At 39.3% G+C, this 15152-nt stretch overlaps 1 protein-coding gene across 2 annotated transcripts in view; it reads left to right on the top strand.

Moving 5' to 3' along the window:
- med30 (mediator complex subunit 30) overlaps positions 1–15152 on the top strand; it is a 148052-nt gene that overhangs the window by 131989 nt on the left and 911 nt on the right. Inside the window, exon 5 of one of the 2 annotated variants that reach the window (XM_062029981.1) lies at positions 14717–15152. This exon is cut by the window's right edge and continues 911 nt beyond it. In XM_062029981.1, coding sequence (XP_061885965.1) covers positions 14717–14812 — 96 coding nt within the window. In that variant the 3' untranslated portion in view covers positions 14813–15152. The remainder of the gene's footprint in view (positions 1–14716) is intronic. The other variant, XM_062029982.1, reaches the window with a different exon arrangement.

The raw sequence follows: 15152 nt of genomic DNA, 5'->3' as shown, positions 1-15152 counted from the left end.
CTGCACTCTTTCAACATTTGCAAAAAACTCTTGTGGATGTACTACCAGTCTGTGGTTGCCAGTGTTGTGTTCTACATCGTAGTGTGCTGGGGGGCAGTACATCTAGGAAGGACAGCTCCAGAATGGAGAAAATGATCAGGCAGGCCGACTCTACGATCAGAATAAAACTGGACTCACTGGTGACGGTGGCTGAGAAGAGGACTGTGGAAAAACTAGTGAGCATCATGGATGATGCTAGTCGCCCTCTGCATACCATTATCAGTAGCCAGAGGAGCCTGTTCAGTGCTAGACTGCTTCATCCCAAGTGCAGGACTAATAGACTCAAAAACTCTTTTGCCCCACACACCAGCAGACTGTACAACTCCTTTCTGGGGAGAGGGGGGTACTAGGATGACAGGGGATGCAAAACAATAACATATACCCTCATTATTTATTTACATTTTACTTTTTAAATTATATCTCAAATCTGTACAATGCTGCTGGAATTTTAATTTTCCTGAGGGAACTCTCCCGAAGGAATCAATAAAGATCTATCGATTTGATCGAACGATTGATCGTGTCTTAGTTATGAATGGTTAAGCTGGCCTTTTTCTTGCTCCCCTCAGTTTCTTGTAGAAAATTTGCCTCATTGTCTCTGTCGACTGGTGCATTTCATGTGGTGTAGTTTTTGCAATTTGATGAACAGTTTGGCCTTGTTGGAAGTTTGTGCTCGGCTGGGCGACCTTCTAGTTGTATTTTGCCTTTATAGTAGTATTGCTAAAATAACACATCTAACACTTTTGTGAGCTGCGATATATTTCCAAGCTATTTCATCCCTAGTGCCAGCTGATATGAGGCAATTCGGATTCTCTGCAGGCGGTCTTTTAAGACGACAACACTTTCTTGTTTACGTTCCTTGAGTGGCTACTCGACAGTGTTCAAGGCTGGGTGTCAGAAAGTGTCACCAGAAGCCTTTTACAGATTGAAAAAAACATCAAAAGAGAACAATGCAGGTGGCTGTTGAGAGGTTAGAGATGCGAGAGTACACATGCAGGATTTTTGTTTTTGTTTGCAATGACCTCGCTATTGTCACACAAAGAGAAGCGGTGTCAAGGTGGAATCATGTACTCTTGCAAACACAATATCATTGGAAGACTCACAATAATAATGAGATTATGAGTGGAATATTATTTACCTGGATTTGCAGAAAAATATGTGTGATACAAGCAGTTATTTGCATATCAGCAAGCTCCCTAATATGAAGTTTTCGCTGTCTCTGTAATATTCCCTCAGAGGGAAAAGTGGACTTCAAGTTTTTAAATTGAGGCAAATCTGTTAAGCTGACTCTCGCCAGATCCTTGAAGTTCGCTGAGCTCCACACAAGGATCTGGGCTCGAGGGCAATGCAAAATCCTTCAAGATAGCAAAAAATAATGAACCAATCAGGATCGCCGGGCGGGATTTTATAGATATGACGTAGCGCCGAAGCGACTGTTTGATTCAAACAACAATGGCGGCACACAGCGAGGAGTCGTGTGCTGACATTGATTCTACTATTGCAACTATTTTGTCGAATCTATCGAATATCAATTCAGTAGTTTAGGAGCTGGGGGGAGTAGTAGGTGTCGGGGGATGGGGACACCATTTCAACCCTGTCCCGTTTATGTGCGACAGACACCTTTGCACTCTCTGATGTCGCTGTCGCCGAAGGAGATGACTGTTCAGAACTTGGTTCCTCTTCAGTTTTTTGCCATCTTTTAAAAGTGGAAAGAATGTCTTCCAGTTTCCCTATCAAGCGAAAGCACCGTAAGCATATTCGACACGGTCTCTCCCGAACGTTCAACAATTCCAAACCAAGTTCTGTTAGACCAGGGGTAGGGAACCTATGGCTCTTGAGCCAGATGTGGCTCTTTTGATGACTGCATCTGGCTCTCAGATAAATCTTAGCTGACATTGCTTAACACGATAAGTAATGAATAATACATCCAACGCCCTTGACGCGAATCCCTTAGGGGTGATGGACGGCTGGGCAGTGCTCGAACAGCTGCAGCCTGCCACCGTAGCTCCCACTCCCTCCTCTCTGTTGCAAGTCTCGAGTTGTATGTTGTAATACGTATATGTGCTTTGCTCTGGAGTTTTTTCCCCATAGCTGTTCTGTGACCCTGTACACTGTTTGTTTGTCTAATCAAGCACGGGTTTGTGCTGAAAACAAAGTTTTGTTGTACTTGGGCAATAACAATAAAGACCTAACTACCTACCTACCTAATTACGCTGGTAATCACAGTGTCAAAATGTAAATCATTCTCATGCATTTATATCCATCCATCCGTTTTCTATTGCACCTGTTCAAGAAGTCGCATTAATGGTAAGAAGTATTTTATTTATTATTGGTTAGCTTCAGAATAACAATGTTATTAAAAATAATAAGTGACCTATTATACTCTAAAAATGCTGGTCTTACTAAAAAATGCACGCATTTAGTTATATTCAGTGTAAAAAAAATATTATATGACTCTCACGGAAATACATTTTAAAATATTTGGCTTTCATGGCTCTCTCAGCCAAAAAGGTTCCCGACCCCTGTGTTAGACGTTCGTCTATGCTTTTTTCGTTGGCGACTTTGTGAAATTTTTTTTTGCTGTTCCCAATGAAGCCTTTCATTCGCATATTTTCTTTGCACAAACAACATCGATCGTCTACTGACATTGCTGCGTTGTTTAAGTAAAAGTTGTCTAACTTTTCACTCTGTCGTTATCCAATATGTCGGCTGTTCTGTTTTGGATTTTCTAGCGTCGCTCTCATCAGCGTCACGGGTTGATTTTGGTGTGAGTGGTTGAAGGAGCACGTCATTCAAGATAACGGAGAAGTGGTTTATCCAATCACATCCAAAGATTTTTTTTACCCCGCCTTCTGAAATACATCTCCTATTGAGAAGTCTCATCCTTGTGTGGAGCTCAGAGAATTACAAGGATCTGGCGAGAGTCAGGTTACACATCTGTTGCTTTACAAGCCAAATTAATTAATTTATGCTTGAAATTCTTATGACAAGAATATCCGATTATGCTTTACTTTCCAAAGCCATAAGAAAAGAACTGTTCAGTGATACAGAGCTCGTATTACTTTCAGAGAGTGAAACTAAAAAGGCTCAGAATGCTATCTCAATACTGTAGAAAATACATGGACGAGTTACTTCAAGAGCTGCTCAGGGTAGTGAGGCATATCATGTAAAAAAAACACTCACATATGCACACACATACTTAGAGAATGAATGTCAAAGAGTGACGTGGCTAACGTAAGGTCCAGGTGAAAGAACGTTCATGAAGCAGTGAGAGTCCTACAGAAAGCGAGCGATAAACTGTAAGGCCTCCAAATGGTCCACTCAGGATTATCTTCAAGGACAATCAGCTAAACAGTTGATATTAAGGGAGCCGTGTGAAATCGATCGCTCAAGGTGTTATCTACGCTGCAAAAAGGGCCTGTAATTAGTCACGGCTAAAGGAGTGTTGCTCAAATACCGGGATCTTTACAGATTTTACTGCAGATACAGTAACTTCTGAGACACCAGGGAAAACGAAAACATCCCTCTTGGGGGTCCAATCTTAGTGTGTCAAGACATAAGAAAAGAATATGTCTGGCGACTGCGGAAAACTTTTTAAAGTAAATGTTTCCTTTAAAGGCCTACTGAAATTATTTTTTTAAATTTAAACGGGGATAGCAGATCTATTCTATGTGTCATACTTGATAATTTTGCGATATTGCCATATGTTTGCTGTAAGGATTTAGTGGAGAACATCGACGATAAAGTTCGCAACTATTGGTCGCTGATAAAAAAAGCCTTGCCTGTACCGGAAGTAGCGTGACGTCGCAGGTTGAAGGGCTCCTCACATTTCCCCATTGTTTACACCAGCAGCGAGAGCGATTCGGACCGAGAAAGCAACGATTACCCCATTAATTTGAGCGAGGATGAAAGATTTGTGGATGAGGAACGTGAGAGTGAAGGACTAGAGTGCAGTGCAGGACGTATCTTTTTTCGCTCTGACCGTAACTTAGGTAAAAGGGCTCTTTGGATTCCACACTTTCTCCTTTTACTATTGTGGATCACGGATTTGTATTTTAAACCACCTCGGATACTATATGCTCTTGAAAATGAGAGTCGAGAACGCGAAATGGACATTCACAGTGACTTTTATCTCCACGACAATACATCGGTGAAGCACTTTAGCTACGGAGCTAACGTGATAGCATCGTGCTTGAATGCAGATAGAAACAAAAGAAATAAGCCCCTGACTGGAAGGATAGACAGAAGATCAACAATACTACTATCAGGAGACACCGAACCAAACACTGGACCTGTAACTACATGGTTAATGCTGTGCCGCGTGTCGAAGCCTAGCAATGCTGTTGCTAACAACGCCCTTGAAGCTAACTTAGCTACGGGACCTCGTCAGAGCTATAATAAAAACATTAGCGCTCCACCTACGCCAGCCCTCATCTGCTCATCAACACCCGTGCTCACCTGCGTTCCAGCGATCGACGGCACAACGAAGGACTTCACCCGATCATCGATGCGGTTGGCGGCTAGCGTCGGATAGCGCGTCTGCTATCCAACTCAAAGTCCTCCTGGTTGTGTTGCTGCAGCCAGCCGCTAGCATACACCGATCCCACCTACAGCTTTCTTCTTTGCAGTCTTCATTGTTCATTAAACAAATTGCAAAAGATTCACCAACACATATGTCCAGAATACTGTGGAATTTTGAGATGAAAACAGAGCTGTTTGTATTGGGATACAATGTGTCCGAATACTTCCGTTTCAACCATCGACGTCACGCGCAAACGTCATCATACATAGACGTTTTCAACCGGAGGTTTCGCAGGAAATTTAAAATTGCACTTTATAAGTTAACCCGACCGTATTGGCATGTGTTGCAATGTTAAGATTTCATCATTGATATATAAACTATCAGACTGCGTGGTCGGTAGTAGTGGGTTTCAGTAGGCCTTTAATACACTATGTAGGTGAACTTGGCTATAGTTAAGTTCCAAAGTATTTTCCTTATTTTCTTTAAGCTGCTTGAATTCACATTTCCCTCAATGAACCACTGCTCCCTCGTGCAGGGATCACTTCAGCAGCTCCGGACCATGATGCTTCCACCTCCAACCACCATTAACCATAAGACACAATTATCTTGTAATTTCATCCGAGTGAGAAGCTAAGTTGTAAGAGTTGTTGGCGCAGTCTTTTTAATAGACATTTTACCTCATCCTTTTATGTAGAAACTGCACATCTATTGATCTTGTAATGGCTGCTACTCAATAGAAGCTTGTACCGGTAGCTAATCTACCGTATTTCCTTGAATAGCCGCAGGGGCGCTAATTAATTTAAAACATCTTCTCACTCCTGCGGTTACCAAAACCATGCGGAATGAGCAAGCATGCTCTAATTATTTTAAAACCTCTTCTCACTCCGGCGCATACCTTATCATTAAAAACACATTTAATAAAAAAAACGTTATTATGATCTTACCTTTACTTGTAGATGGGTCCATGTGCAGCTGCTTCTGATCAAAGGCAGTCTTTCTCATCTTTCTTCAATTTTAAAAGTCTCTGGAGATATTCCTTTAATTATTACCTCCTGCTTCGATTGAAAGTCCAGTTTAGAAAACGGTTTTATTTTAGATATGTAATCCTCCATGTTAAAAGTGCAAGCAAACAATTGCTGCATGCTTGCTGCTTGTTGTCTTCTTCTGCAGTACCTGTCTCCTGCAGTACTGGTAGTCGCAAGAAGGATCACTAGCGCCCTCTACCACCTGGAGGCGGGAGTCATTTAATGACTCATATTTGACCCGGCGGAAGTGCCAAGCATGCGCTAATTATTTTGCGAAACGAGTTTGACCCGGCTGTAATTCTAGGCAGGCGAATACTATATTCCCGGCGCCAATTCAAGGAAATACGGTACTTTCTTTTATCCTAGCAATAAGGTGGTTCACCTTTTCTCCAATGGTAAGCAGCTTCTTCTGAAGTTTGGGTTTTGTGCCAGGAGACTTAGACGGCGCACGTTTTGGATGACATTGTAAGACATGCAATTATTTTTAATTACAATTAAAATCAAACAAAACCCAGGATGGCAGTGTAACGTAGTAAGTTGAGTTTGAGTTCAGTTTGAGTTTATTTCGAACATGCAGGCATACAACATGATACATCACAAATTCCAGTTTCTCTTTTTAACATGTTCGAAAAGGAGTAGGAAGAAGCAGAGCTTATTTAATCCTACCCCTTTTCTTTTACATAACAGTTGCTACAACTTTTGTTCACTTCCTGTTCTCAATTTATTCACAATATACTCCATAAGTAATCACACTAAAAATAAATAAATAAATAATAATTGGTGAAGTAAGTTATATTTCATATGATGAAATAAGTAAGATTATTTATGAATAAATGGATGGATGAAATATATTCAGAATGTTTATCATGGTTCTTCTTCTTTGTACTTTGTAAACACTTTAAGTTTGAAGAGTTTCTTGAAGTCGATCATACATTACAAAAAATTTAAAAAAAACGGACTTGCTTCAGCAGCACAATACTGGTGCTGTAGTTGTAGGAGATGTATCAAAACGTCATCAGGAGTCCCGACACAACCCGAAAAAGGCAGAAAATGCTTTTTTGGGAAACCTTTTTTTCGCTAAAAAAATTCAAAAAAACAGACTTGCTTTAGCAGCACAATTCTGGTGCTGTAGTTGTAGGAGATGTCTCAAAACGTCATCAAGAGTCCCAACAAAACCCGAAAATGGCAGAAAATGCATTTTTTTTGGAAAACTTTTTTTCGCTAAAATATCGTAATGGGGGACCCTTACAAAAAATTCAAAAAAACGAACTTGCTTCAGCAGCACAATACTGGTGCTGTAGTTGTAGGAGATGTCTCAAAACGTCATCAGGAGTCCCGACACTACCCGAAAATGGCAGAAAAAGCTTTTTTAAGAAAACTTTTTCGCTAAAAAAATTTAAAAAAACGGACTTGCTTCAGCAGCACAATTCTGGTGCTGTAGTTGTAGGAGATGTCTCAAAACGTTATCAGGAGTCCCAACGAAACCCGAAAATGGCAGGAAATGCATATTTTAGGGGGAAAAAATTTGCTAAAATGTCATAAGGGGGGACCCTTACAAAAAATTCAAAAAAACTGACTTGTTTCAGCAGCACAATTCTGGTGCTGTAGTTGTAGGCGATGTCTCAAAATGTCATCAGGAGTCCCGACACAACCCGAAAGTGGCAGAAAATGCTTTTTTGGGAAAACTTTTTTTCGCTAAAAAAATTCAAAAAAACGGACAAGCTTCATCAGCACAATTCTGGTGCTGTAGTTGTAGGAGATGTCTCAAAACGTTATCAGGAGTCCCCACAAAACCAGAAAATGCATATTTTAGGAAAACATTTTTTAGCTAAAATGTCGTACGGGGGGACCCTTACAAAAAATTCATAAAAACGGACTTGCTTCAGCAGCACAATTCTGGTGCTGTAGTTGTAGGAGATGTCTCAAAACGTCATCAGGAGTCCCAACAAAACCCGAAAATGGCAGAAAATGCATATTTTAGGAAAACAATGTTTTGCTAAAATGTCGTGAGGGGGGACCCTTACAAAAATGTCAAAAAAACGGACTTGCTTCGGCAGCACAATTCTGGTGCTGTAGTTGTAGGAGATGTCTCAAAACGTCATCAGGAGTCCCGACACAACCCGAAAATGCCAGAAAATGTTTTTTTGGGAAAGCTCTTTTTCGCTAAAAATTTTTTTTAAAAATGGACCTGCTTTAGCAGCACAATTCTTGTGCTGTAGTTGTAGGAGATGTCTCAAAACGTCATCAGGAGTCCCGACACAACCCGAAAATGGCAGAAAATGCATATTTTAGGAGAATTTTTTTTTTGCAAAAATGTAAGGGGGGACCCTTACAAAAATTTCAAAAAAACGGACTTGCTTCAGCAGCACAATTCTGGTGCTGTAGTTGTAGGAGCTGTCTCAAAACGTCATCAGGAGTCCCGACTAAGGCTGAAACGACGCGTCGACGTAGTCGACGTCATCGGTTACGTAAATACGTCGACGCCGTTTTTGTGCGTCGACGCGTCGCATATTTACGTCACACTACCGTCATGGCGAAGCGCAAAGCAGACGATCAAAGCAGACGATGCGAGCGGTGCGAACGAGGGGGGAAAAGCATGCCAAAAGTGGTCAAAAGTGTGGGAGTATTTCAATAAACGGCCTAATAATGTTGTTGTATGCACACTGTGTCGAGCGGAAATGGCCTATAATAGCAGCACAACGGCTATGAACGAACATTTGAAAAGAAAACCATCAACTAGTCAATCGTCCGCGCGAGCAAACATGAATGTGTCATTTGTATCTGCTAGGGGTGTAACGGTACGTGTTTTGTATTGAACCGTTTCGGTACGGGGCTTTCGGTTCGGTACGGGGGTGTACCGAACGAGTTTCTAAGCTAAAGCTAACTTTAGCTGCTAAAGTCTTAACAAGCTGCTTCGCTCCTCTGCCTCTGTCTCAACACGCAGCATTGTCCCACCCACACAACCATCTGATTGGTACACACGCAGCATTGTCCCACCCACACAACCATCTGATTGGTACACACGAAGCATTATCAGCCAATCAGCAGTGCGTATTCGAGCGCATGTAGTCAGCGCTTTAGCGTCGAGCAGATAGGTGTTTAGCAGGTGAGCATCAGGCAGCGGACTCCCCAAATGATAATAAACACCTCCCAGTCAACTACTAGTAACATCACTATGAGCCCGTTGACCTTCTAGAAATATAAACTGCAGCTCAGCTCGCTCGCAGTCCTGGCTTGAGATGAAGGCTAATTAGCTCTCAGTTCCAGCCACATCGACCCCTTCTGAGCGCCTATTTTCAGCTGTTGGGAATATTGTAAACAAGAAAAGAAGCAGAGCATGTAGACATGCTAACCTTTCTTCATTACAACTGTTAGTCACTCACTGGAATGAGTAGAATTGGTTATTGTGTACTGTGTTGGACTGGATGTTTATTTTGCACATTTTAAAAGCAATACTTAATGTTTACAGTGCTCCAGAATATTTAGATTGGCACTTTTTTGTATTGGATGTTTATCTTTATTTTTGCACATTTTAGCAAATAAGCAATACTTTCACTTTTGTTGAAATGTTTACACTGTTGTTACAGAATATTTCGTTTTGCACTTTTTTGTATTGGATGTTTATCTTTATTTTTGCACATTTTAGAGCAAAATAAGCAATACTTTTACTTTTGAAATGCTTATACTATTGCAGAATATTAAGATTTGCACTGGATGTTGACTTGTATATTTGCACATTAAAAAGCAAATAAGCTACTTTTAATTTTGTTAAATGTTAAAAGTTTTAAATGTTTACATTGTTACAGAATATTTAGTCATGTTGTTGTCAATGTTGACTGAGTGGCCATACTTCTTTTTTTTTGTAAATAAAAGCCATGCCTTTTGAAAAAACGGGCCTACATTTATTTTTTCCTCTTCATTTTAAATAAAAAAATAATCGGTAAAAGGAAAAATAATCTATAGATTAATCGAAAAAATAATCTATAGATTAACCGATTAATCGAAAAAATAATCTATAGATTAATCGATAGAAAAATAATCGTTAGCTGCAGCCTTAGTCCCGACACAACCCGAAAATGGCAGAAAATGTTTTTTTGGGAAAACTTTTTTTCGCTAAAATTTAAAAAAAAAAAATGGACCTGCTTTAGCAGCACAATTCTTGTGCTGTAGTTGTAGGAGATGTCTCAAAACGTCATCAGGAGTCCCGACACAACCCGAAAAGGGCAGAAAATGCATATTTTAGGAGAAAAAAAAATTAGCAAAAATGTAAGGGGGGACCCTTACAAAAAATTCAAAAAAACGGACTTGCTTCAGCAGCACAATTCTGGTGCTGTAGTTGTAGGAGATGTCTCAAAACGTCATCAGGAGTCCCAACAAACCCCGAAAATGGCAGAAAAGGCTTTTTTGGAAAACTTTTTTTTGCTAAAATATCGTAAGGGGGGACCCTTACAAAAAATTCAAAAAAAACGGACTTGCTTCAGCAGCACAATTCTGGTGCTGTACTTGTAGGAGATGTCTCAAAACGTCATCAGGAGTCCCAAAAAAACCCGAAAATGGCAGAAAATGCATATTTTAGGAAAACAATGTTTTGCTAAAATGTCGTAAGGGGAGACCCTTACAAAAATGTAAAAAAAACGGACTTGCTTCAGCAGCACAATTCTGGTGCTGTAGTTGTAGGAGATGTCTCAAAACGTCATCAGGAGTCCCGACACAACCCGAAAATGGCAGAAAATGCATATTTTAGGAGAAATTTTTTTTTGCAAAAATTTAAGGGGGGACCCTTACAAAAAATTCAAAAAAACGGACTTGCTTCAGCAGCACAATTCTGGTGCTGTAGTTGTAGGAAATGTGTCAAAACGTCATCAGGAGTCCCAACAAAACCCGAAAATGGCAGAAAATGCAATTTTTTGGAAAACTTTTTTTTCGCTAAAATGTCGTAAGGGGGGACCCTTACAAAAATGTCAAAAAAACGGACTTGCTTCAGCAGCACAATTCTGGTGCTGTAGTTGTAGGAGATGTCTCAAAACGTCATCAGGAGTCCCGACACAACCCGAAAATGGCAGAAAATGTTTTTTTGGGAAAACTTTTTTTCGCTAAAATTTTTTTTTAAAAATGGACCTGCTTTAGCAGCACAATTCTTGTGCTGTAGTTGTAGGAGATGTCTCAAAACGTCATCAGGAGTCCAGACACAACCCGAAAATGGCAGAAAATGCATATTTTAGGAGAAATTTTTTTTTGCAAAAATGTAAGGGGGGACCCTTACAAAAAATTCAAAAAAACGGACTTGCTTCAGCAGCACAATTCTGGTGCTGTAGTTGTAGGAGATGTCTCAAAACATCATCAGGAGTCCCGACCCAACCCGAAAATGGCAGAAAATGCTTTTTTGCGAAAACTTTTTTTCGCTAAAAAAATTCAAAAAACCGAAAATGGCAGAAAATGCAATTTTTTGGAAAACTTTTTTTCGCTAAAATATCGTAAGGGGGGACCCTTACAAATAATTTAAAAAAACGGACTTTCTTCAGCAGCACAATTCTGGTGCTGTAGTTGTAGGAGATGTCTCAAAACGTCATCAGGAGTCCCGACACAACCCGAAAATGGCAGAAAATGCATATTTTAGGAGAAATTTTTTTTTGCAAAAATTCAAGGGGGGACCCTTACAAAAAATTCAAAAAAACGGACTTGCTTCAGCAGCACAATTCTGGTGCTGTAGTTGTAGGAAATGTGTCAAAACGTCATCAGGAGTCCCAACAAAACCCGAAAATGGCAGAAAATGCAATTTTTTGGAAAACTTTTTTTCGCTAAAATGTCGTAAGGGGGGACCCTTACAAAAATGTCAAAAAAACGGACTTGCTTCAGCAGCACAATTCTGGTGCTGTAGTTGTAGGAGATGTCTCAAAACGTCATCAGGAGTCCCGACACAACCCGAAAATGGCAGAAAATGTTTTTTTGGGAAAACTTTTTTTCGCTAAAATTTTTTTTAAAAAATGGACCTGCTTTAGCAGCACAATTCTTGTGCTGTAGTTGTAGGAGATGTCTCAAAACGTCATCAGGAGTCCCGACACAACCCGAAAATGGCAGAAAATGCATATTTTAGGAGAAATTTTTTTTTGCAAAAATGTAAGGGGGGACCCTTACAAAAAATTCAAAAAAACGGACTTGCTTCAGCAGCACAATTCTGGTGCTGTAGTTGTAGGAGATGTCTCAAAACGTCATCAGGAGTCCCGACACAACCCGAAAATGGCAGAAAATGCTTTTTTGCGAAAACTTTTTTTCGCTAAAAAAATTCAAAAAACCGAAAATGGCAGAAAATGCAATTTTTTGGAAAACTTTTTTTCGCTAAAATATCGTAAGGGGGGACCCTTACAAATAATTTAAAAAAACGGACTTTCTTCAGCAGCACATTACTGGTTTTGTAGTTGTAGGAGATGTCTCAAAACGTCATCAGGAGTCCCGACACAACCCTAAAATGGCAGAAAATGCATATTTTAGGAAAAAAAAATTTTGCAAAAATGTCGTAAGGGTGACCCTTACAAAAAATTCAAAAAAACGGACTTGCTTCAGCAGCACAATTCTGGTGCTGTAGTTGTAGGAGATGTCTCAAAACGTCATCAGGAGTCCCAACAAACCCCGAAAATGGCAGAAAATGTTTTTTTGGGAAAACTCTTTTTCGCTAAAAAATGTTTTTAAAAATGGACCTGCTTTAGCAGTACAATTCTTGTGCTGTAGTTGTAGGAGATGTCTCAAAACGTCCTCAGGAGTCCCGACACAACCCGAAAATGGCAGAAAATGCATATTTTAGGAGAAATTTTTTTTTGCAAAAATGTAAGGGGGGACCCTTACAAAAATTTCAAAAAAACGGACTTGCTTCAGCAGCACAATTCAGGTGCTTTAGTTGTAGGAGATGTATCAAAACGTCATCAGGAGTCCCGACACAACCCGAAAATGGCAGAAAATGTTTTTTTGGGAAAACTTTTTTTCGCTAAAATTTTTTTTTTAAAAATGGACCTGCTTTAGCAGCACAATTCTTGTGCTGTAGTTGTAGGAGATGTCTCAAAACGTCATCAGGAGTCCCGACACAACCCGAAAATGGCAGAAAATGCATATTTTAGGAGAAAAAAACCCCCGAAAATGGCAGAAAATGCAATTTTTTGGAAAACTTTTTTTCGCTAAAATATCGTAAGGGGGGACCCTTACAAAAAAAAAAAAAACGGACTTTCTTCAGCAGCACATTACTGGTTTCTTAGTTGTAGGAGATGTCTCAAAACGTCATCAGGAGTCCCAACAAAAACCGAAAATGGCAGAAAATGCATATTTTAGGAAAACATTTTTTCGCCAAAAAAATTCAAAAAAACGGATTTGCTTCAGCAGCACAATTCTGGTTCTGTAGTTGTAGGAGATGTCTCAAAACGTCATCAGGAGTCCTAATTAGGGAATGCTTAATCCATTCCATAATTTAATTCCACATACTGATATACTGAAGGTCTTAAGTGTTGTACGTGCATACAAATGTTTTAAATTACATTTTTCTCTAAGATTATATTTCTCCTCTTTATTTGAGAAGAATTGTTGCATATTCTTGGGTAGCAGATCATAGTTTGCTTTGTGTATAATTTTAGCTGTATGCAAATTCACTATGTCGTGGAATTTCAGTATCTTTGATTCAATAAATAAAGGATTTGTATGTTCTTTATATCCAACATTATGTATTATTCTAACTGATATTTTTTGTAACACCATTAGTGAATGAAGTGTACTTTGTAATTATTTCCCCATATTTCTACACAATAATGGTCACACTAGCGAGCAGTGATGAAGTGATTTTTGGTCTAGAACATGTTTTGCTTTATTTATTATTGACGTGTTTCTTGCTACTTTATGTTGTATATTTTTTAAGTAAACCCACACAGTTGCGAGGGAACACTGCAATTTCAAAATAAACTTACAATGCTTTGTCTTTTTTTGCAGCTCTGTGTGAATGTGAATAATTTAAAATAAGGCTGTCTGATTTTTCAGAAACATAAAAAAACACCTCCTGTTTTTAATAAATATTTATTGCGTAAATCCTGTTATGGCTTCCAGTAAAACATTGCTGCTCAGCCACGGCCACAGCCGGCTTTCCCAATTGCTTGTATTCCGACATGTGACGTCTTCCCGGAAGTGAAAACCAGTGGTAGTCAATGAAGCCAAGATAGCGCACTAACTTGAGTACAAAAGAGGCTTAAGTCTTCCTGCCAAAAGCAGATACGAGCAAAAAATACAACTGTGCAATGGAATAGATCCCTATACAAAAAAAGATTTGTCGAGTGATATCAAGGATTATACGTCGGTCGCGTTCTCAGACATATCAAACTATTGTGCTCCATAAGTCATTCTACACGACAAAACAGATTTTAAAAAACTTGACCTACTTCTTTGTGTGTGGCCGGGTCAAGGAAATTTTTACCATTTAAAAAAAATATCCTCTTTTCCCGAAATTCCAAAGTTTTTTGGAAATTCCCATTTAAATCAATTGGACATTCTTCAAAGTTCCACAATTCCCACATTTTTCATCTGATTCAAACTGTTCCAACTTCAAAATATTCAGCCTGTTAAGGAATTGTGTGCTCTACTTCAACAATTCTAAAAAAAAATCCAGGATTTCAGTTCAACTTCAGCATTGGAGCATTCACACGCAATTCCTTCAGGAATTGCCTCATGTAGTTCTAATATGATAGCTGTAATAACTCTTAAAATGCACTTTTGAGATATTTAAGTCCAGCCTCTGCAAATGATGGGTAAAAGAAATGGCATTTAATTTTTCATATAAGTGTATGTAAGTCGCCATATAAAATGTCAATCTAGGATGCCATTATTGGCCGCAAGAAAAGAAACACAGAGGTAGAAAATAAGTATCAAAATATTCAAAATCCTCATCAAAATCGGGTCATTCCTGTGCCAGTTGAGCATTTTTGTTGCAAATCGCTTGCAGTATATAGTGAAAGACTTTCATGGTATGTTGTTTTATGGCTGACTTTTATAGTATCATATATTACAACTGCCGCTTCATCTGGCCGGGTGGCATTTTGTCTTATAATTAGTCCAGACGATAAAAAAGCATCTAAATCATTTGGAATTGTTTTTTTTCTTCCAACAGAAATTGAAGCAGAAGAACCAGCAGCTGAAGCAGATTATGGATCAACTGCGCAACCTCATCTGGGAAATCAACTCCATGTTGGCCGTCAGAAGCTGAACACCACACCCTGAGGATACCTGGTCATGTGAAGGCACCACAGACTTGCTGAAGCAGCAGTTTGGTAAAGAAGTGACGACTTTGGCAGTATTGACTTATTTCCTGAGAAAGAAAGTGGAAAAATGAAGACACGGTGGGAGGGGTGAGTAGCAGGCAACCTACTAAAAACGTGTTCAGAAAATGGTCTGTCTACCTCGATAGTAAGCATTTCAATCAGCATTCTAACTTATCATAAAAGTGAATATATAAGCTTTATCTATTTTGTAGCTCATACAGCGTTAATATATGTAGAGATATAGTTAATTTAATCCTCTTGTTCTTTACGTTGGAATATTCCTAT

Source organism: Entelurus aequoreus, linkage group LG20, assembly GCF_033978785.1.
Source record: "Entelurus aequoreus isolate RoL-2023_Sb linkage group LG20, RoL_Eaeq_v1.1, whole genome shotgun sequence".
Classification (NCBI taxonomy): domain Eukaryota; kingdom Metazoa; phylum Chordata; class Actinopteri; order Syngnathiformes; family Syngnathidae; genus Entelurus; species Entelurus aequoreus.
The sequence above is the reverse complement of the archived record's forward strand: the minus strand, read 5'-3'. Positions and strand labels throughout refer to the sequence as shown.